This window comes from Diabrotica undecimpunctata, chromosome 10 (genome assembly GCF_040954645.1).
Source record: "Diabrotica undecimpunctata isolate CICGRU chromosome 10, icDiaUnde3, whole genome shotgun sequence".
NCBI lineage: Eukaryota > Metazoa > Arthropoda > Insecta > Coleoptera > Chrysomelidae > Diabrotica > Diabrotica undecimpunctata.
The window spans coordinates 6,238,100-6,263,332 of NC_092812.1; the positions used below are offsets into that span (position 1 = coordinate 6,238,100).

Genomic DNA, 25,233 nt, shown 5'->3' on the forward strand with positions numbered 1-25,233 from the left:
AATGGGAGCATAGTGTTGTATAATTTTAATGTAGGGGGTATTGATAAAATCTTTTTGGAGAAGAGCATACCTGATGTTTTTGTTACTGAAAATTTGAATCCGGACCATTGTTCTAGTTAGTTTAGAAAACACTGCAAAGCGTTTGTCATTGATTCGGTATTATTTCCTTTGATATAGACAAGTATGTCATCTGCGAAAAGTCGAGCCTTTAGAGGTTTAGTACGGTTGTTAATAATATTATTTATTGCCACTAAGAATAAAGTAGGGCTTAGGACTGATCCTTGGGGTGTTCCATTTTCTTCACTTTTCTCCTTTGAGTAAGTATTATGTACTCTTACGCAAAAAGACCGGTTCTGTAAAAAATTTTTAATAAATTTCAGGCAATTTTCACAAATATTCCATGAATGTAGTTCTTTCAGAATATTGAATTTCCACAAGTAATAAATGTCCTTTTCAAGTCGAAAAATATTGCAATACAATATTGTTTGGTTGCTAGCGCTTCATGAATGTCAGATTCTAGATCAAGAATATTGTCAATGCCCGAACGATTTTGTCTGAAACCGTTTTGTTCCGGAACTAAACGATTTGATAATTCTAATGTCCACGTTAATCTAAGATTTACCATTTTTTCCATCAATTGGCTCATAGAACATGTTAAGCTGATTGGTCTGTATGAGTCCGGTTCTAGGATTGATTTTTGAGGTTTTAAAAAAGGTAATATAATAGCTTTAGACCAAATTGATAGAAATTTATTATTTTGCCAAATTAAGTTGAAAAGTTGAAGAATAAATAATTTTGCTGAGTAAGGAAGATGTTTTAGAAATATTGCCGGGATATCGTCTGGGCCCGGACTAGTATTTTTTAATTCGGATAAAGCATTTTTCAGTTCTTCAAAAGTGAAAGGTAGATCTAATGGATCATTTAAATTGTCATTTGCAAAAAGATCAGTATTTTCTGTTATTATTTTTCTTTCAAGGAATGTATCATTGTAGTTACTGTTTGAAGACATTACTCTAAAAGATTCAGCTAGGGTATTAGCTATTTCTTGAGGAGAATTTGAAATCCCATTGTCAACTTTTAATGTAGAAATCATTGGCGTGTATTTCAAACCAGAAATTTTTCTTATTTTTTTCCATACTTCGCTGACAGGAGTTGAGGTATTTATTTCTGAAACATACTTGGACCAGGAAGCCTTCTTAGCTTGTTTTATAATAAGTTGTGTCTTAGCCTTAAGTGATTTGAACATGATTTTATTTTCAGGTGTTTTATGTCTTTTATATTTATTAAATGTAGTTTTACTTGCTCTAATAGCTGCTCCACATTCTGAGTTCCACCAAGGTACAGGAATCTGATTATTCTTTGTCTTTTTTGATTTTCCAACGAATTACTCAGCACTACTTATGATAATGCTATTCAAATTGTGTAAGGATTCATGAATGCTTTCAGCCGTTTTACAGTTAGGCATTGAGTTGTCGATATAATTTTCGAATTTTAACCAATCAGCAGTTTCAGTTTTCCATCTGGGTATGAAAACGTCATGGGTCAGAGCCATAGTGTTTTTTATTACTATAGGATGGTGGTCGCTTCCACAAGTGTATTGTAAAACTTCCGATAGGAAGTTTTATCATGAGTTATGGTGAAAGAGTCAAAAATAGACATTTTTCCAGGGGTGTAATGATTGCCTTCTAAAGCTCAGAACATGACTGTACTCACTTTCAGACATACCTACTCGAAGAAAAGTCATTTTGGATAGAGCGTGAATACCCAGTTTTTGTAATTCTTGTTCAATTATGTCGTTCGAGATTGTAGGACATGCATTAGATATTAGAAGTCTCTGGGCTGGAGAAATTAATCTTCTTACTTCGATTTGACATCCATTTATTTCGATATATTTATAAGAATGAAGAGCATCTACAGTGTTTTTTAAAGAAAGGTATATGCATATCCTATAGTTAGCAATTCTGGAGGCAAAAAGTACATTAATTTGACCCACTAGTGATCCAACAGCTACGACGTAATCTTGGATTTTTGTACCTTCAATGCTGGAAATGACTATTGCTTGTTGTTTTGTTGGATGTTTAAAATAATTTACGACATCTAAGTAACTGTGTTTAGTGGAGTTGTGTGTAGTATTATTGTTGTATGAAGTCATTTTATTAATTTTCTTGATCAGAAGTTGAGCCGGTCCTGTGGCCCGTCCAAAAAACTGGTCAAGACCTAACTGGAATTTTTGTTATCTCTTTACGTAGGTATTATTTAAAGGTTATTTTGTTATTGTTACAAAAATAATACAAAAAGAAGTGCTACTCACTTTTAGATAATATTGTCAGCACTAACGCTGAAATATTAAATTAAATTAAATTAAATTAAATTTGTAGTAGAGGTAAATATTAAATTTTGATTTGGTTTTTACCATTTAAAATGACTATATTTCGGGACAGCTGATAACGTGGTAGATTTGATCGCTATCAGGGCCGAACTCCATATACAAATATGTTACTTGTTTTTATGTTTGTTGTGACTACTGTTTTGAATGAACATGCAACTGTTTGAAGACTTTTAACTTTAAATATGTATGACAAATGAATTTGTAACATAGTCTTTTATTTTTATTTAAAATTATGATTATATTGTAGTTTTCTCCCAAGAATGCTAATAAATAATTAGCGAAATATTCAGCAATAGAAACAAAGAGTTTTATTTCCAAATAGCAGCCCGCATACCTGATATTCCAATATAATTACTGTGTACGTTTCGGGCGATAATAATGAAATTTAAATAAAATTATAATTAAAAGTATTATTAATGAACCTGCAATTGAAACAATTGTAAACATTTTATAGAAGAAACTTAAGATTAAAAATAGACTAGGTGGTGGTCAAATCAAGTTCAAGGAAAATAAAAAAAAATTATGCAACGAACTTAATACCAAATAGGGAAGATTTACTTATAAAATATCCAAAAATACAGTGAAGAAAGAAAAATTTTAAATTAGATTATATGTATCTCAGCTTTTGGAATAAAGAATTTGATGAAATCCAATTGAACTATAAGGGAAGACGATATCAATGGTGACCAAAATAACAAATAACGAAGTTTGCTCAAGCACTACAAAAAAAAAGAGGTAAAGTACCTTGACCAAATACTATCACTGAAAAGGTATAGATAGCCTTAAGGGATACAAGAACAAGTTGGCCAATACTGTTTCTTATAAAATTATTTAAGTGAGATAAGTGCGAAATGATTAGAGAAACAGCGTCTTATTACTGGTACACCAAAATAAAGGAGAACTTTAAAAACGTACATCTGTATCTGTATCTGTACGTACATATTACATTATGGGAAAGAATAATAAATAGAACTATTTGATATTTTCAAGTATTTTTTCTCAAAGGTACCAAGTAGTCTCTCGTTGTTTTAGGATCAAGACCATGTTTCAGCCAATATATATCAAAATCTGTCTTATTGAGGTTTTGTAGATGTTAAACTTCACTGCACATGTTAGATTTTTATTTCTCAGATATTTTTGCAGATTATAGAGAGTTCTATGCTATTGCTATGCATCTTTTACTTCGTCGCTTGTCGTGTTTGTTGAATTTACTAGCGATCCAAGATATGTAAATTCTTTGACGTGCTCAAAGGTATAGTTTGCTAATGTCGATCCTTTGTTAAATATTTTAAGAATTTTTAGTAAGATATATTTGGTATTTTCTCTGTGTACAAAAAGTCTTAATTTATTTAACACGTTCGTAAACTTTCTAAAACACTTCACTGCGTTTTCATACTTCTGTCCACTATAACGATATGCTCAGCGAATACGAGAATATGTATCGATGTATTAAAGACAGTTTCCTTCAATTTAGTATTTATTTGTCTGACTGCTGAAGGCAATATTAAAGAAGAGCCTCGCTAGCGCGTCTTCCTTCCTTAGACCAATATTGATACTAATGATCGTAGAGTTTTCTCCTGAATTCTAAGTAACTACCTTAACTACTTTGAATGAAATCCCAAATTCTCTCATTTCATTATATAGTGCAGTACTTTTAGCACTGTCAAAGGCTGCTTTGAAGTCGACAAAGAGATAGTGTGTGTTTATCTTATATTCTAGCGAGTTTTCTAAAAATTTTTTATGTGCGTGTATTTGGTATATCAATGTGGCGACCTACCTATCGGAATATGAAAAAATCCGGATTTAAAGACTATTTCAAAATATGTATAAAGCTGTAAATGGCCTTAATTTTTTAGAATACATAGTTTATAGCGTTTTTGGCATTTAATATTAGGACTAAAATACAATACATACATACATTACATATATAAGAAACGTAAAATAAAAACTTAAACATAACAGAGTTTTCCAGCTGTATTTCTGTTTTTATAAACAAAAATTAAACGTCTATAAACTTAGTAGATACATACTAAATGCTCCATACTAAAAACAAAAGGTTACACAACATACACATTAGTTTTTGAAAAAATTGGTTATTTTCTGCTGCTTTCTGCACTACACACCTTTTTCTGCAGCCGTGTGGACACTGTACACGTTTTTTTGAAGCCATGTCTCTCATACTTTTTAAGAGCATCACGTCACTTATACAACTATCTTCTTGCCTTGTAACGTAGCACAGCAGAGCCTCGAACGACTTGAATGCTTCGGAGTAACTCATTACCACCGGATTTTTGTCAGTGCTTTCATCCCCTTCGTCGTCTGAGTTTATATCATTATTCTGGCACATCATGTTCAATATATCGCCGTCTGTTAATTTGTTCGGTTTGTCTGCACTCAACTACCTGCTAACATCGTCTTCCTTCATTTTTTTACATCCTGGCAGGTTCTTTACCAGTTTAGCGATCTATTCTTCGTTGAAAGTTACATTGGTACCTTCCTCTGGTTTTTCTCCTGTTCACTCATCAGATGTTTTGTGGTCTAACAGCTTCCTCCATGACCTTACTATTGTTGTTGATTTTATGTCATCACTTTTTTTAGAGTCTCTGTAACGTTTTCTCCTTCATATATTTCAGCAATCAATGCAGTCAGTAACTTTCGTCGATAGACACTTTGTATAGATTCTATAACACTTTTCTCCATAGGTTGATAGAGGGATGTCACATTTGGGGGCAAAAAAAGACACTTTATTTCGCCATATTTTAGTTCTTATGGGTCGGGATGAGAGGGTGCGTTGTCCAACAGCAGGACTGCCTTTCTTGGTAGATTAGTTTTTGCTTGATGTTTTTTAACCTTTAGTACAATATGGCTGTGAAACCACTCTTTGAGTAAAAGACTGTTCATCCAAGCGCTCTTTTCATGACAGGGAAGAAAAGTCTCTCAAAAATGTTTGAAGACCCTAGGTTTATTTGACTTACCCATAAGTCCTACAGGGAGTTTGTGAGAACATGTAGCATTGCTGCAGACTAAAATTGTCACTCCTTCCTTCTCCTTCTTGAATCCTGGTGCACAGTCTTCTTGATTTGAGGCCAGAGTGTAGGTCGGTAGCATTTTATAATTGACACCTGTTTCGCCAAAATTGTCAAGATGGTCTCTCTCTTTAGATGAACCAAATATACAAACACTCATTGATATGGTTGTTAGGGGCATTTTTTATCATTTAGAGTTTCTTTATCCCAGTTGTTGAAACCTGCGATGATCACCATTTTTCCATTTTTTTTTTCTAGATTTTTTCCAGTCACTCACAGTGCTAGTCCCTACACCTATCTCAACATCAATATTTTTAGCCGTTGTACCAGCATCTTTAACGCACGAAACTTTTCTTCAAGTGTAACAACATTTTTCTTCCTTTGCTCGGCTATATTACAACAAAAACGATAAACAAACAACAATCACAATGTCAAGTAGCTGCAAATCTTAAAAATTTCACGCCAAACAACTTCGTTTTGAAGTCAATTACGCTCTGGTCAATCCTTTTGCTCACAATAAATTCCGTATCAAATTCGTCAAGGCTAGGGTGTCCATTATAGTAGATATTGTAGTTCTTCTAGGACTAGGCTCTGGACTACTGAGCCTGTTTACCTTATCTCTAAAGCAATTAAGGCTGCTTTGGATTTATGTATTTCTTGTAGTAGTAGATCTGTAGGCTATAAGATAACACAGCCCAACAAAAAAATGTCTTGCTGCTGAAAAAAAAATCAACTGATTTTGGTTAATTCATCTGTGTATTCCAAAATACAAACCCTTTCTTTGTATCAGCTCTAGTTTTCGAGATACAACATAATCATCAAATACTTAAATATTATTACATTTCTGTATATTCCACAAATATAATTGTAATATGTTTATAACTAAACTTAACAAATCCTAAGACAAATGCATACTAATGACTTCTAATTATGGTGTACTTTTTGGAACTGCCCATAACTTGAAATTACCTCTACCCGCTAAGCGATCTTATCAGAGATTTAAACTTTCCAAAGGATTCTTCTGAGTTGCTTGCCTCCAGACTAAAGGAAAAGAATATGCTTCACTCAGACCCAAAAATTACATAGTACCGTAATAGAGAAAAATATCTTTTGCCATTTTTTTTCAGCAAGATGGTATGTTTTTTTTAACAATTTTAAAGGACTCTTAGAAAAAATGGGTGTATCGGAGTATACACCAGACCACTGGTGTCTTTTTATCGACAGTTCCAAACAAAGTTTAAAGTGTTTCCTTTTTAAATAATGGCAACAAATATGAAATTATACCAATTGGGCATTCTACAAATATGAAAGAATATAAAACAATATCGCCGATGCTAAAAAACATCAAGTATGACCAACATCAGTGGGCAATCTGTGTTGATTTTAAGATGGTTAACTTTCTCCTGGGACAGCAAGGTGGCTATACAAAATATCCTTGTTTCCTGTGTCTTTGAGATAGTAAGGCTAAGGACCAACACTGGAGTAAAAGAAAATGGCGTACTAGAGATGCTTTAGTTCAAAGAGAAGCTAACGTAGTTAACAAAGCATTGGTCGACCGAGAGAAAATATTATTACCTTTGTTATATATTAAACTAGGGCTGATGAAACACTTTGTAAAGGCCCTAGACTAGAATCGTTCTTGTTTTGAAAACTTGTCCAGCAAATTACCTGCACTTAGTAAAGAAAAATTGGAAGCCGGAATATCTGATGGGTCCCAGATAGAACAACTTATAAATGTAATAAGATTAAATGTAATTCATGTTTTTTTTTTGTGAAAATTTTCTTAGAAACAATAAATCGGAAAATTACCAGGATATAGTGAAAGAAATGCTCAACAATGTTAACAAACATGGTTGTCATATGAGTATTAAAATAAATTACCCCCACAGACCGTTTTGCAGAAAAACTTGGTGACCTTAGTGAGAACCAAGGGAAATGCTTCCACCAAGATATCAAAACGATGGAAGAGAGGTATCAGGCGAGATGGGACACTCACATGATGGTGGATTACTGCTGGAGTCTTCAAAAGGACCGCACTTTTAATGCCTTTGCAAGAAAATCTTATAAAAGGAAGTTTTTAGGTGACGCCGAATAACAGATTTTTTGGCAGATATGTATGATGATTTTTGTATATTGTTGTACAATAAATATCTTATTTTTTAATTGTGTATTTAATGGGTAGTAGCACTACGTATATGTAGGTAGTGCTTCGTCAAATTACCCTATATGTTAGAAATGTGATCTGTTGTATTTTCTGAAAAAGATCTGATGGAGCAAATCTGGTGCCATTTTTGGATTCAGCAGACAAAAATTACCTATAACTAGTAAAAAAATTTCTGGCAGAAAACTGTGTGTTTAGCAGGGTAATAGGTACTCCCACCATCATTAAACATAGTCTTATACGAGTCTTCATAGGAGTTCCTGGTTGCAAAACCGAAAAGAAGCAATATTTCGAAAATTATGGCGAAATATTTAAAAATGTTAAATTTTTTCTAAAATTTTATTTAAGTAATTATTTACAAGTGAGCATTTAGGACAAGAATTTAATTTGTAAAAACGGTTAAAAACTATTTTATCGTTATTTACTTGAGCAGTTTGCCTTAAATAATCTAGTTACAATAACTAAACCGCACCCTACTAAAATGAACCGATATGTTTAAGAATCTAGTTTCCGCCGGTCTTAGATGCACTTTCTTGGCCTTAAAGAGACAATGGGTATGAAATGCAAAACTAAATTAGCTAGAAGTCGGAACTCCAGTTGCCTCAGCTTTTGATGGGCGTCTCTCTTTTACCCGCAGAGTAGCAATTTTATGCAGATCTAATTTCACTTGAAGAACAAAGATTATTTTTTAATTAAAAAGTAAATTAATATTTTTAATTCCCAATCTGTTTACTAAAGATTTATTTCAATCAATTTTTATTTTATGGTTGCTCTGTTATAAAATTAAAAGATTTGTTTGATAGGTCTCCTGGTTTTAATTTACAAAAGGTTAATTTTTAGAAAAAAATATAAGGAACGGGAACATTTTTAAATATTTTAATCAATCCTGGCACTATGCCATCGAGCAAAAAGACAGAAGAGGGAATGTAAAGTTGGTGGGGGCAAAAATATTGTTAGACAGGAAGTGCCATTTTGAGAGGCCACATTAAACAAGGAAAGAGAGTCTATTTATAAGTAATTAAACAAAGCAAAAAAGACTTTTGGAAAAAATACGTCCCATCCATAAATACTGACACTCCTTCTAGCAAAAAAAATTAAACACATGGCAGGCAAGAAAACTTATTTAAAAATTTCTGCCATACTTACTCAAAATAGCACAGTCAGTTGTAGTCAACAAATTATTAACATCTTGGGTGAAAATTTTCATAAAAAAGCAACAAATAGACTTACTTCAAATTGGCAGCTTCCCATGTCTACTAATCTAAACTCCAGTTTATCTGATAGCAGAAAATTCGATCAAATTTCTATAAATATGGCAATGGCAATGACAACAAGAAGCACAGAACCGTGAAGAGTGGCGAAAAATGGGAGAGACCTATGTCCAGCAGTGGACAGAAGAGGTTGCCTGATGATGATGGTGATGATGTCGTTTACATTAGAAGAATTATTAGACACATTGTACTGTTGCAAAAATTCAGCTGCAGGTCCAGATAATATCCCCTTTATCTTTATTAAAAATCTTTCTAGGCCTAGTCAAGCTAAACTTCTTGAAATTTACAATTTAATATGGACCAAAAAATCATTTTTAAATTTGTGGCAAAAATCCATAATAATTCCTGTTAAAAAACAAGGCAAACCTTTAACTGATCCAAACTTCTACACGTTAATTTCCGTTACATGTACGATGTTTAAACTCACGAAAAAATGATTAATACATGACTCCTGTGGTACCTAGAAAAATATAAAATAATCAATTTGATACAATCAGGTTTCCGAAACCGTTTTAGATTTGACATCGAAAAGCATTCTAACTATATATTATAGCATTATAAATGGCGTTCCCCAAGGGTCGGTATTGAGTCCTACACTCTTTATACTTGTTTTAAACGATATATATAAAAAAATTGAGCTTCCAGTCAAGTTTGCACTCTACTCAGATGATTTAATAATTTTCTGCCGAGGCAAAGACACTGTTGCCACTTGCAAACTACTTCAGAATGCTTCTGACCGATTGCTTGAATGGACTTTAGTAAGTGGATTTAACTTTTCTGTTAAAAAAACAAAAATAATTAAGTTTTCTCGCAGGATAGCCAGTACTCTAAATCTTAAAAGTACCATGAATGGTACTTGTCTACCTGCAGTTAGTGTTGCCCAAAATCGGTCTTGGTCTTGCAGTCTTGGTCTTGTTCTTGCGTTTTCGCAAGACCAAGACCAAGACCGCCTAATTTTAGCAAGACCAAGACTAAGACTGACCCTGCAAGATTTACGCAAGAACAAGACTAAGCCTGCGAGACTCTTGCCTCTTGCAGTTAGGAGTGTCGTTTTAGCGAGTAAAGTAGACTTATGCGCATTACGAACAATACCATAAACATACATCAAAATCATCAATCAAAATATTCATTAAAAACAACACATTTGACACGTGCTCAGAGGTCATAATTACAATGTAAAAATAAAATATTTTGTACATCTAGATATCTTTTCCAGCATACGACTTCTTCGCTCTAAAATTAATTGTCCAGATTTTGAGAATAGCTGCCCTCTAATCATAAAATGGTGAAAGCCTGACAATTAACGGCAGTGCCTTAGAACAAGTTGAAAACTACCACTATCTTGGCACAATAATTAATCACACAAACGATTACTCCAAAGAAATCAAAGTTCGAATAGAGAAAGCATGTACAAACTTCAATAAAATGAGAAAGGTACTTTGTGCAAGAGACCTAAAATTGGCCTTGAGAGTTAGGCTGGCAAGGTGTTATATTTTCTCGACTCTGCTATATGGGATAGAAGCATGGACACTTAACGCGTCGACTGCTAAAAAGTTGGAAGCATTTGAAATGGGGTGTATAGAAGAATCCTGAAGATATCATGGACCGAGCATGTAAGAAACAACGAAGTCATGAGAAGAATCAACAAAAGAATGGAAGTATTGGAAACCATCAAGACACGAAAACTGCAATACCTGGGGCATGTTATGCGTAATGAGAGATACAACCTACTTCAATTGATTATACAAGGGAAAATCCAGGGCAAGAGAAGTGTAGGAAGAAGAAGAATCTCATGGTTGCGTAACTTGAGGAAATGGTACGGATGCACATCAATTGAACTATTCAGAGCAGCAGCATCTAAGATCAGAATAGCCATGATGATTGCCAACCTCCGCCGCGGAGATGGCACGTGAAGAAGAAGAATCATAAAATAATCTTGCATTGCTACGCCGACAGTAATATCGTATCGAAATTTTTTAAAAATATTTCACCTTAGCTAATAAAAAATATAACACTTTATACGGACACCCACTTAATAATTCATTTTTTTTTACCATTATAATTTAGTTAGGAGGAATCTAAATAAACAAATCTTATCGGCCTAAGACTAAACATTGTTTCTGCTGAGTATGCGAGGAGATTATTCGGTTTGACTAATATTCAAAAGTAACGAGACAAATTAATAACAGATAATGTCGGTTACCGTGTAAACAAAATACCGAAATATTTAGAATAACGAAGTAACGATATATAATTCTCGGTTTGTTATAAGATACCTAGGGTATTGAATAGTGACGGACATTTCTAGTAGTAGTTACTTTTTCAACATTACTAAACTTCATTTGACAAGTTTTCAATTTGACATGGGGGACAAAGATTCAAATAGTTTTGGAATTAGAGATCTAAAAGATCTAAAAGCAAATTTGATAAGTTTTTCAAAATAATTCATGCATCCCAAATTGCTTTGTTTAAATTGTGCCTACATAGAAAGGTTAAAATGAAAATGAAAACAGAAACACTTCAGGTTTAAGGAAGCATCTAATATCTTTTCACAAAAAATAATTACAAATATTTCTTCCTGAAAAACCAAAATTCTGGTTCCTAAAAAAATGTTCCTACTACTTTATTTTGGTAAATTAATGTATTTATTAAGTAGATATCTCCTTAATTTAAAATAACTTCTTTTGATTATCATTGCTTTCTTACCTATTCTTTATTTTTTCAAGTTAGTTTTTATATAAAAGTAGAGCTGAGACTGTAATAACATTTATGTTGCTTTAATAAGTGGATTATAGTTTGTTATCTTATCACCTAAAGAATATGTGCCCTTGATACCTGTATGTGGATTTTTGCCACGTACCAATCTTTTTTAAGATTTCCATTTCATATATGGTGGAGGTCCATCAATACCTTTCTAGACAGAAAATGTTCGTTAAAATGCAGTCAAGTTTATGTCATTAATTTGTTTTTTTTTATGTTTTAACCATGTTTGATTGACTTTCGTGGGGCATGGTAGATAGCTGGGTTAGTTAGAGCATAGGCACGGATCGCTTAGATCGTGGCTTCAAACTCCCCTAGTAACGTTTAATAAATAGCAATAGGCTAATGGGTAACTGCAAGACTTGCCAGACTCTTGCTGCAAGACCAAGACCAAGACCAAGACTGGGAGTGCAATACCAAGACCAAGACCAAGACCAGGTGTATTGGCGCAAGACCAAGACGAAGACTGTCTAAGTCTCGTCTTGTTCTTGCATTTGGGCAACACTACCTGCAGTAAAGAGTATACGAATTTCAGGACTCACATTAGACAGTAAACTTTCTTGGAAATTCTATTTAAAAGATCTCAAAACTAAGTACACGAAAAACATATTAAAAATTCTATCCAATGGGTTCAGACGAAGACTCCTTACTTCAGATTTAGATATATCTTGTTTATTCTAAAATAGACTACTGCAGTTTCAGTTATATGTCAGCCCATCAGATTTAAAACTTCTTAATTCTGTACACAACACTGCAATTCGAATCTGCATTGGAGCCTTCAGGTCGAGCTCCGCAGAGAGTTTATACAGAGAAGCTAATGAACGTTCACTCTGGCTACGTCGCTCGCAATTTCTTTTAAAATATTCGTCTTGAATCTCAGCTAATACCGAGAATTCAGCCTATACAGTACTAAGTAATGACCTTTTAAACTCTCCTTCTCCTATTAAACTTCAACTTATGCCACAGTATCTTTCACGGATACTGAATAATATCGATCTTTCAGCCATAACTCCAATATTACTAAGAGTTCTATAACTGTTGGATGGACTGTAACTTCAAACACAGATTTAATCGTATCTTGTAATCAGCCGCTCATCTGCTACATACATACTGCTGAATTATTCTCTATTCTCCAAGATACAAACTCACTATCACCAGAATACAAAATAGTAGCAATATATTTAGACTCTTTAGCGTCTATCTACTCGTATTCTCTCAAAATTACGTACACAGTACATCCTTTGGTTCAAACTGTTCAAAACTCTTTCGAACGAACTAGCCGACCTCTTTGAAAAATAAACCGCGTCTTCTAATATGGAGAAATATTTTAAAAATATTATCGAAATGTCTTGGCAAGATCACTGGAATAAAATCCTTTTCAAGCTTCGTAATATAATCCCTAAAAAACTCATAAACATTTAATGACTTCCGAAAATCCACCTACATGTACACATTGTGGTAATATTCTATCTGTTAATATTCGTCCCTCTTGCAACAACAACAGAAAAAAGAATCTTTTGAGTCGAAACGAAAATATTCTTAGCCCGCCAGATCAATTTCAAAACCTTATTTATATCCTCTATGAAAACAGGCTTTATTAGGAAATTTAGAAAAAGAGTAGTTTAGAATTTTATTATTAATAATTGTACCAATATTTATTGTATTTAACGTATTTCTCTATCGATTGTAATGTTACTTTATATTCTTGTAATGTAATATAATAAAATTGTACCTGTGTCAATGAAATACGCTGTCGAGACACGTAAAGCTAAATAGAAAAACTTAGTGTTATCACCTATTTTCTTAATCATCTAAGTGAATATAAGTTAATTTAACCCCTAAATGGTATGACGGGGTCATTTTAGACCCAAAAAAAATGGTTATTAAAATTATAGAAAAAGGAGAACACCTGGCAACGCCGCCGCCCAGCTATTCGTCTGTGGCGTTGAGTACATTACTTGAACGTAGTCTCTGCAGTTGACTTTGTAGTTTGTTGAGTGTTAGACGTCGATAGGGTCAAAATTGACCCCGCCACACCTTAAAAAGGCCAACTGTCATTGATTTAGTTTTAAATAATTATGGCTAATTCAAGTGTCAGAACGAGACCCTTGACACAACAGGAGTTAGAAGACATAGCTGAACAGATTGGTGACAGCGATTTCTACATATCTGATGCAGAGACAATTGTTATTGAGCATGATACTGACTCTGAAGCTGGTGATCAAAGTGACACTGGGAATAATAACGATCAAATCTTAGGTACCGAATCGAGTAGTGAGGATGACAATAGTGATAACGAACAGCAAAGTTACTATTACGGGAGAAATAGGAAAAAATGGTCAAAGCAAGCTCCTGCGTCGAGCCGAACTGGTGCAACAAATATAGTGTTACATGTACCAGGACTTGCTGGACCAGCACGAATAAACAAACCTATGACTCCTGCTGAAGCATTCCAACTGTTAGTTGATGATAAAATAATTGACCAGATTATTGAGAGAACCAACGAAAAAATAACCAGTTTGCAAACAAACTATGAAGATAACGCTTTAGGATGCAGTACAACCATGTTGACAAAATTGAAATGGTAGCATTTTCTTTTTTTCTGTATTTGGCAGGCGTGTTCAAATCAAACAATGAAGATATAAATTCTCTCTTTTATATGAAGATATAAATTTCTGAAATTGTTCACCATTTTGTAAATAACTGTTAAACTAATTATTCGTGTGGAGAATACGTAACAGTGGATGAAATGCTCGTCGGTTTCCGTGGAAAATGTAAATTTAGAATGTATATAAAGAGTAAGCCTGAAAAATACGGACTCAAAATAATGTGCCTGTGTGACGCCCGTACTCATTATCTAAGCAATGCCTTTGTTTATACTGGACAACAAGATACAACAGCTAATCCAAAAAAGCTATCCGTACCAACACGAAATGTTCTTTCACTCACTGCACCAATAGTAAATTTCAATCGCAATGTAACTGGTTTTCTTCACTAGAGCTTGTTGAAGAGCTACGCCGCTGTAAACTTACTAACGTTGGTACTATGCGGAAAAATAAAAGAGATTTGCCAACGGAGTTTTTACTGAATAATCAACGTCCGGTTTATTCATCTATTTCTGGATTTACTAAAGACGTGACCCTGGTGTCCTACGTACCGAAAAAAAAACCGATCCGTTTGTCTAGTGTCCAGTCTCTATCATAACAACAAAGTATTGGAGACAGCTAAGAAACGACCGGATATTATAGACTTTTACAACAATACCAAAGTTGGGGTGGATGTACTGGATCAAACTTGTGCCAACTACAAAGTAGGACGGCGTACTAGAAGATGGCCACAAGCTATTTGGTTTCGGATCATGGATGTTGCTGGTGTCAATGGACATGTTTTATATAACGCTGCTAATCCAGAATCTGGGTTGACACGGCAAAAATTCTTGATTGATTTAGGTTAACAGCTAATACACACTCACTTAGTTCGGCGTGCTGTTATGGTAGATATTCCCAGAGAATTGAAAGAACTTATTCGTCGAGTTGGCCACATCTCGGTAGACGACCAAAACCAGGCAAGGCAAAGAGCTCCTAAACGTGGGAGATGTTATATTTGCCCACGTAATGATAATAAACAATCACTTAGATGTAATAAGTGTGAAAAACATATATGCAAAAACCATTGTGTTACATCAAATTTTTGTAGTAGGTGTAATATTGAGTAGTTATCATCATGTTCATACTTGTTTGTTAAATTTTTTGTATATAAGTAAATTTCTCATTTGGTTTTTGATCCTTTATTTAAACATTATTTATTAAGAATTTATTACTTTTTGAAAATACACGTGTGTTTTTTCGTTATTTTTTGAGATTTTTTACTTGGAGTGGTTTTTTATGTCAACCCCATATATTTCTTTCTAGCAGTAAGTGATATAGAATTTTTTGGTTTATGGAGTGTAATAATCATTAATATAATACTTTTTTATTATAATTTACTTAATTTTTTGTTTATTTACACAAAAAAATCCAAAGGTCAAATATGACCTCGCCATACTTTATATGTATTTTTTTCTTGCCATACCAGTTAAGGATTAACTTATAATTTAAAAAATAATGTACGTCGTAGAATATTATACTAACCAGTTAAAGAAAATAAAATCAAGAAAACTAATTATATCGTTACCAATTTACCAACTTACCTTTCGGTTAGGCCTTATTCGCTGACACATGCATTGGGTAGTAGTATATTTTCAGCATCCCTTCTACTTATTCGCCAGCAGAACCGCTTAAAAAAGATTGTTCCCTTGTGTATGCTTTACGTGACCATCTGTACAAAAACTACTTTATCTCCTATTTGCTACCGCTAACAAAAATCAAATGGACTATCGGCTATCACGAACTCAATAAAATCTATATTATAACTGCGAACAATGCAATTTTTCCAATTATTAGTTATACTTATCGTGTATTTATAACAATAATGGTTCAAGAAATTGATGAGATAAAGAGAAGAATTCTAAAGATAAATAGATTAACAGTAGCTTTTACAGCCATTTTAAAGACAAGAAACGGATCTATAGCTGCAAAAATTAGAATAAACGAAACCACAGTCCTATAATTTTACACATGCAAGCAAGAGTTAGACCGTGATCAAAGTATACGAAGAAAATTAGAGATGGGGAACGAAAATTGAGTATCATTTGTCATTTTTAATACGCTCTGTTTGAGCTTTGTGCTAAAACTAAAAACTTTGTTTTTGTTAATATTTCAAATAAATTAGCATATTATCTCTTTCCTTTTTAAAAAAGTAGAGTAGAGTATTTATTTAAATATACAAATATTGTATATAAAAAAGGAATATAAAACGTTACTTTATATACAAACAAGAACACATAAATATTAAACAGAAAAACTTTTATGGCAAAGTTACGGTAAGCAGTTCAGTGGATGTTCTGCAATGAGTCATATATTTTTCTGAGCAGTAAAAACAATGTTTTAGAAGATATTTTTTTATAACTTTATCGAAACTATTACAGCTTAACTGTTTTATACTTTTTGGTAAAATATTCTAGTAGTTATAATTAAGACTACTTTTTTCTGAAAGACTTAATCTAAAGCGATTTGTTCGTAAGTAGTGACAGTTACGCTTATTGTGAACATGGACATCAGACTGCTTTATTAAATGGGCACGTTTTCTGTGAATTTCGGTTAGAACTTGAAATATCAATACAGTAGGTAGCGGCATAATTTTGAATTTTATAAAGAAAGGTAGGCAGTGTTCTAGATAACTAACCCCTGCTAAAATCTTGATAGCTTTCTTTTGCATTCTAAAAATTTGAAGTGCATTTATTACACTATAGTTTAGATAAGAGTGGAATAAGGAAAAATATGTCATTTTTAATGTTTCAGAGTTGACAGTTGCTAGTTGGCGAATAACAAATAATGAACTTGATAGCTTTTTCTTAAGTTATGAGATATGAGCCGACTAGTTTATTGGATTATCTATGGTTATTCCCAATAGTTTAACAGTCTCTTTGTTAACTAGATCATTGTGTAAATTACTTGCAGATATAAAAAATTTTTGCGTTTTATTAGAGTTAAGTTTTAGTTTGTTTGCAGCAAACCATGAGCTAGATTTAGTAGAAACTTCCTCATGAGACATTTTAAAATCATTATTATTTTTTTCTGATATAACGTATGTCGTATCATCTGCGAATTGTATGGTTTTGTACGGAGATATAACTTTAGGCAAAGCATTGACATAAATAATAAACAAAAGAGGTCCTAAAACCGAACCTTCTGGGACTCCATGTTTTACGGGTAGAAAATCGGAGAGATGACCTTTAGACACTACAGCCTGGTGTCTGCCACAAAGATAAGAAGTTATAAACTTAAGAGGGATACCTCTGATCCCATAGTAATTTAATTTGTTAAGCAAAATGTCGTGTGAAACGTAATTAAAAGCCTTCGACAAGTCGCAAAGGGAAATTGCTATGCGATTGCCGCGTTCAAGCCCCTCAATCACCTCGCTCATAACATTAAATACCGCGTTCGTAGTAGAACGAGCACTTCTGAATCCATATTGTGAGTTGCTAACGTAATTATTTGACTTAAAATAGGAATAAAATTGTTGTTTGATAACCTTTTCAATCACTTTCCCAAAAGTAGAAACAATGCTTATGGGTCTTTAATTGTCAGTTTTTGAGGAATCACCTTTTTTGTAGATTGGTAGTACTTTTGAGTATTTTAGTACTTCTGAAAATACTCCAGTTGATAGAATTAAATTAATAGGATAAGTGAAAGGTGTTAAAACTATTTGCTAAGTTTCTTTTAAAATTTTGCTATTAATTTAGTGAACGTCCCTACAATTAGAATTACTAAGAGACTTTATTATTTGAGAGACCTCTTCTTCCAAAACGGGACAAAAAAAGGACTTGTCCGGAGAAGGACAATTTCTATAATTGACGAGGACATCGACGTTAATATTGGAAAGAGATGTAATTATATTCTCTGCAATTGGAGTAAAAAATTAATTCATTTCGTCTGGAGGTAGATCAGGTTGTACCGAACTGGATCTTGTGTAGTTTCTTTCGAAATTTACTATTTTCCAGCAGTCTCTAGGTTTATTACTGGAATTAATAATAAAATTACAGTAAGCTGATTTTTAGCAATTTTTAATTGCCGATTATATTCAACTTTGTGTTGTTTATATCTTTGAACAAATCGGGATCCTTAGTGGCATCTGCAATGTATTTAATAAGAGAAAGAAGGATCTGTAAGATCTTAATTCATTATTAAACCATTTCACAGGTGTTTTTTCAGCCATTTGTCGTAGTTTTGTTAGTGGAAAATGCTTTAATATTAATTTGTTATAAGTTTCGGTAAGATATACTGTTAAAAAATCAGGATCATTATTAATATCGTAGAAAAAGTTCAGGTTTTAGGTTTTAGGTTTTTAAATCTAAACCCAAAACCTAACTCCACCAGCCTTACACCTAACGGTAGAAAGGCTTAGTACTAAGTAAGTAAGTAAGTAAGAAAAAGTCCATATTTGTACTAGCTAGCGAACGTTTAAGCTTCTGTAAACCAGAAGAAGTAATAAACCGTTGAAATGTTTGATAAGTGTCAACAACTTTTTGCTCAGAGTCAATAAATAAAAATTGAACTCGATGGTCAGAAAAACAAGCTTCAAATACGCCCACTCTGTAGATGGTTTCAGAAAAATTTGTCATAATGTTGTCGATGCAACTACTGGACTGGGATGTGATTCTAGTATAATCGTTTATAGTTGTTTTTAGACCAAAAGATGTTAATAGTATTTTAAATATCAAAAAAAGGGTCAGATTCAAGTTTAAAATTTATATTAAAAGCACCAAGTATAATAAGTTTGTCTGCTTTACTAAGCAAAGATGTTATGAAATTTTCAAAATTCACCAAAAATAAGTCAAAGTCACCCTTACCCGATCTGTATACAGTTAAAATATTGGTTTTTATTGAAGGTACATAAATTGCACAAAACTCAGAACTTTGCTCTATATTATATTCATTTAGATTAAGAGAAGAATTTCTTTTCTTTCTAACATAAGATTTTCTTTTACATAAATTGCAACTCCGCCTTGTTTCTTTTTTACCTTACAAAAGAAATTAGCTGATGAAAAGCCGGACATGTTAATTAATTTTAAATTTTCTTTACTTTGCCAGTGCTCCAAAAATCATAAGACGTCATATTATTTTTGATCCGCAAAAAAAGCATTTTACATATCGACTTTATTGGAAATCAACTGCAAATTAACATGTAACATGCTTACCGTACTTTTTCGAGTTAGTTTATTTTGATAAAAGTTTGTAGAAGCTTCTAGGTTTCTTCCCCCATCTTCTTTTTGTGCTGAAAATTTCTGTTGAAGTTAAATATCCTAATGGCAGCTTCTTTGGGCCAAATATTAAGACTGTAGACTTCGTCAATTTTATCGAAAGGGAAAGATACCTTATATATGTAGAGTATTTGTCAGTTCTATGCCATTCATCGTAGTTAAAAGTAATGTCGGGTTCCGTCTCACCCAAAAATTTTAGAAGATCATCTGCTTTCATATCAACACCAATGCGGGACACATGTACATCACCTTGTCTAGGAATGGTGTTTACAGTAGACGATTCATTGCTTCCAATAATCGGTTTGTATTTGTTTTCTTTTTTCGGTTGGGTATTCCAAGATGAGTGTCCTGTTTTTAGATTGTTTTTATTTACGTTTTGTTTATCACTCATGTATGAATGAGGTAGACTTGTGTTTTTGTTTAATGACATTTTAATGGGTTCTTGACTGGTAGAACCTGAGTTGGTTGGGCCTGCTTTATTTACAGTTTTTTCACTGGATGACGTTGAAATGGGCATGGCTGAATTTTTATTATATTTATCTTTTAATAAAGAAATTAAATCTTGTTGCTCTTCCGTACGTTTTTCTAGATGGAATGATAGTTTACTTACTGCTGCAAGTTTACTTTTTATATAAGTAAGTTCCTTGTTGGTCTTTATACACTGTTCACACACAATAACGTCTACGTTATGTTCGACATTAAATGCTTTAATACCTTTTTTGCGCTGTTTGTGTTAATTTATTAACGTAATCTGATAACTGAGGATTAGAATCGGACAGTGGTAACTTTAAATTCACTAATATGTCAATTTTTTCCTGCTTTTTTATCTTATTTAGTTCCGCTGTTAAAACTGCGACTTGACTATCGGACGCCATCTTGAAAAAAAAAAGTATACGTGAGCTGCTTCAAGTTGTGGTCTAGTAAGGGGTATATAGAATCGACTTCTGTTTTGGGAAAGTTTAATAAACACGTTTCAGCTATTGTATCTTTCATATTACTAAGATATATCTAAGATTTTTATTATTTCGATTTATTTTGAAAATACACATGAAATTAATTTTACTAAAATAGCAGAATTTCACAAGGCGAGTTTAATGACCTCGCAAAATATTTAAAACCTACCAGAGATCAATCAACTCTCATCATTGCAACTTTCGTCTTTTTTATGGATACGGTACATTGCAACGAGTGACTGCACTAACGTTTCATCTAGGAAGGTAGGAAGAGAATACGTGCCCCAGAAATAGCGTCTATTCATATATTTTCCTAGGAGTTTAAAAACCGTACGTCTTCCGTAAAAAATGGAAAGTAAATTCTTCAGTACTAGGAGCCTATTACACATACTTAGAAGAAACCTATAAAAATAATAACAATTTTTTCCTGGCGCTATATATTATACAAGGCACGGTTAGAAAATCTCGGCTGATCTCATATTTATTGGAGTGCTAATGGGAATACAGCCTGGCTCCACGTATCTTTGCTTTATATGCAAGTCGGATAGTGGGAAGAGAAAAGCATTATGAAGTATAGGATTGACCTATAAGAACAGCATGAAAACCTAAAGTAAACAGTTTGAAATATCCTGCTAGTTGGTTGACGACACACGTTAAATTTTATGCTCGTATTGATTTTCACGATTACTCTGTAGAAAATAATTATTTCGCAAAGAAATTTTTGCATGATTGTTCTATATATCAATAGTCAGTAATTTTTGTAAAAATTTTGTGTAAAAAGTGCAGTTACAGCGAATAATTACTGTGAGTACCATTCCACAATTTATTATTATAAAACCCAATACTAATTACATACACGAGAAACCGGACCATGCCGTTCACCTCTTTTTGTTCGAACTGCTCGAAAACTATAGCGACAGCTGACCGCAAACTCCAGTGCGATGGATGTAAGCGACAAATACACATCACATGCACCGACTTTTCTTCGGTGGATCGCGTCACCCTACAAAAAATTCGTGGACTGAGTATACTTTGTAACTCATGCAGCTCCAATATTTCTAATATTTCAGAGATAAAAGATCTTCTGCTAGATTTTAAAATGGAAATTCGTTCGAAAATTGATTATTTTGATAATAAAATAACCGAGTTAAACAATAAGATCAGCCAGATTGATTTATTTAAGTCTACCGAATTCACGGATAATATTGCTAACGAAGCTGTAGATCGCATAACACGTGCTAAAAATATTCTAATTAGAGGCGTAACAGAATCTTCCTCTGGGGATGCACAACGCAGAAAAGATGTTAGACTTCTAAAGTTTTCATTCCTCTACTTTAAAAACCCAACCAGATTTTATGCTCTTCTGACAAAGAAACTTCCGAAACTCTCTCTTTAGCATTTTCACAGGTTTTTACTAAAGAATCGAATGATGGTTATCTACCTGTTATTAATTGTAATCGTGTCGGTGCATCCTTACAGCAAGTTGAATTCACAGTGGATCATGTCAAACAACACTTAATTAAACTTCGCACAGCCGCTTCACATAGTTTAGATGGTTTAACACCAAAACTGTTAAAAAGGTGCCCAGACACGCTTCCAATACCCTTAACGTTAATTATGCAAACTTCTTTCATCCAGAACTCCTTACCCCCTAGTTGGAAATTAGCTTACGTTACCCCTATTTTTAAAAAAGGTAACAAACTCGACCCCAACAATTATCGTCCGATTAGCTTGCTGCCAGTAGTTGCCAAAGTTATGGAAGCCATTATCTCCGAGGAGATGACCAAATTTCTTCTCCAGGAACATGTTATTCCAACACAACAACATGGATTTGTCTCTGGTCGCTCTATTCTAACCAATCTCTTACATTGTGTTAACGACTGGACGTCATCCCTTAACAGTTCGCAGCCGGTCGACGTTGTTTATCTAGATTTCTCTAAAGCCTTTGACCGTGTACCTAAGCGCAGACTTCTACATAAGCTTCATTTCGGAGTTCGCGGTACTTTACTTCGTTGGATAGATGATTTTCTGACAGACCGATATTACAAAGTTAGAGTTGGCGAATCTTTCTCACAGGACAGGTTAGTGGAAAGTAGAGTGCCTCAGGGTTCCGTCCTTGGACCTCTGCTGTTTACGGTTTACACCAGCGATGTTCCTTATTATGTCTCAAGTAATATATCGTTATACGCTGACAACACAAAAATATATGCCAATCCAATTACAAACCAGCTAACCCTCCAAATGGACGTGGACTCTATTTTAACTTGGTGTTCCCAGTGGTTACTACCCTTAAACGCGGAAAAATGTGTAGTGCTTCGAATTGGTAAAAATAACCTACTTGTGCCGTACTTTGTTAACGGGCAGCCATTAGATTCAGTGTTTTCGTATAACGATCTTGGTTTTATCATAAACAGCAGCCTAACTTGGTCCGACCATATTACCTCTATTTGTAAACGTGCGAACTCCAGACTGTATTTTATTCGGAGGTGTTTTTCGAGAGTTTCAATGCAATCATTCTGTAAACTTTACACTCTGAACGTAAAGGCGCGTCCACACTGGAGCAACATTTGGCAACTTGTAGCAATTATATGTTGCAACAAGTTGCTAAATGTTTAATTTATTAAACTTTTGACATAAAACAAACTGTCCTCACTAGTGCAACAATGTTAATGAATGTTTGAACTTGTTGAATCACAAATTCAGTTGAGTACAACATTCTGTCCATACTGCTGTAGTTTTGTGACATGATGGAGGAAGACTTATTAACTGCTACCGCGTGCTTTCTAATTTTGTGTGGTGATTCACGAAAACGGAAGCGTAAATGTTGGGTCCGTCCAAGTTTGAAGAAAAGGGAAAAATATGGTGGAAAGGAAATATTATCGGATTTAAAGAAAGATGACGTTTTATTAGAACTTCGAACCGATGGGTGCTTCAAAAATTTTTTGCGCATGAGTAGTTCAGATATGGAATTTTTGCTGCAAAAAATTGCACCAGTGATAAGAAAAGCAGATACTAACTGTAGAAAGGCTATACCTCCACAAGAACGATTAGCTGTAACATTGCGCTTTCTGGCAAGTGGAGATTCCTACAGCAGCTTGATGTATTTATTTAAGATTTCGAAACAAGCTATCTCAAAGATAGTACCAGAATTATGTGCTGCGCTAGTAAATGCAATTAAAGACCAAGTTAAGGTAAGTAAACTTTATTGTACTTTTTTATTGATAACTTTAGAAGTTTTACATGTTACTTAATTGAAATGCCTCTGCGAGAATGTTTGAGGAACCAAAAGCAGTAGAGGAGTCTGAAGAGTTTTGTATGTATGTCTTCGCTGGTGATATAGCTGGTGTGCTGCAATACGATGAATGTGATTGTGGTCTCGTGAAAAGTTGCATTGATAAAATTGGCTCATATGTGTTAGTTGATTGTGGCATTCCATAATCATATTTACCCATACTTGCATCGAACAAAATATTACCTATAAGATGTTCTACAATATTTTGTGCGCAGGTGGTATTCAAATCCCTAATTTTACACGCCATGTGTTCTCCAAATACATCGAATTTGTCTCGCTGTCGTTTATTTTGTATGTCTTGAATTATTTTATATGCCTCTTCTTTTCGAGCGTTATCATCGATTTTTCTTGTAAGTGTTTGTGTGACACGTCTAGTTTTATTAGGGTGTTTAAATTCATCAAGATTTGTGCTGTTCGGATTTTCCACGGTTTTTTACGAGGCTCTTGAGAGGATTTGTTAGATGCCGAAGGCTTCTCACAAGCAGCGTTAGATGTTGATGGGTTTTGAGAACCATCGTTATACAAGTCTTTCATGCCTTCGTTGCCATTTTCTGCATCTTGAAATTCTTGGGTCTCATTTCCACCTTCGTCACAATCTGTTACTTGTGAATCATCTAAATCCGTTTCGGAGGAAGTGTTATTAAGGTCATCCTGAAAAGAAAAATACATTGTATAAAATGTAAACACTACAAAGTAGGAAAACGCCTAATATTACAGTGATCTACATTTTTAGCATAAGTAATGATATCTTTGTATTTCAGATGCCTAAAACTGCTCAAGAATGGGAAACAATTACTAATGGTTTCAGTGTTCTTTGGAATTTTCCAAAATGTGTAGGCGTCATGGATGGCAAGCACATTGCAATACAAGCACCAAAAAACAGTGGAAGTGATTTCTTCAATTACAAAACGTTTTTTAGCATTGTTCTGTTAGGCGTAATGGATGCTAATTACCGATTTTTGTATTTTCATGTAGGCTCCCAAGGTAGAATATCTGATGGAGGAGTTTTCGAAAATACATTATTCAAAAAACTATTAACTCGCTGCAAACTCAACCTTCCAGAATATAGCTCTTTACCAGGACGTGAGAAATTAGTCCCTCGCGTATTTTTAGGGGATGATGCCTTCCCATTATCACCAAATTTACTGAAACCCTACCCTGGGGCGCAGGACAAAGGGTCTCCCAAAAGGATATTTAATTACCGTATCAGTAGAGCGAGAAGAATATCAGAAAATGTTTTTGAAATGTTATCTTCGATTTTTAGAATATTTAGAAAACCCTTACTTTTAGAACCAGAAACTGCAGAAGTTATTGTTATGGCTTGCATTTACTTGCATAATTTTTTAAGGAATAGTTTAAGATCTAAAAATTCCTACAATCCCCCAGGTACATATGACGGTGAAGATAAAGATACAGGACGTGTTTTAGAAGGATCGTGGAGAAAAAAAAACTCAGAGTAATACATTTACTTCATACAAGAAAGTTGCACGAAATGCATCAACTAAAGCAAAAGATATTAG

At 33.7% G+C, this 25,233-nt stretch overlaps 1 protein-coding gene across 1 annotated transcript in view; it reads right to left on the bottom strand.

The window, feature by feature from the left end:
* The window catches only part of LOC140451602 (uncharacterized), a 29,303-nt gene extending 28,057 nt beyond the window's left edge, over positions 1-1,246 (bottom strand). Inside the window, exon 1 of the mRNA XM_072545449.1 lies at positions 830-1,246. Coding sequence (XP_072401550.1) covers positions 830-1,246 — 417 coding nt within the window. The remainder of the gene's footprint in view (positions 1-829) is intronic.
* Positions 1,247-25,233: the final 23,987 nt, after the last annotated feature.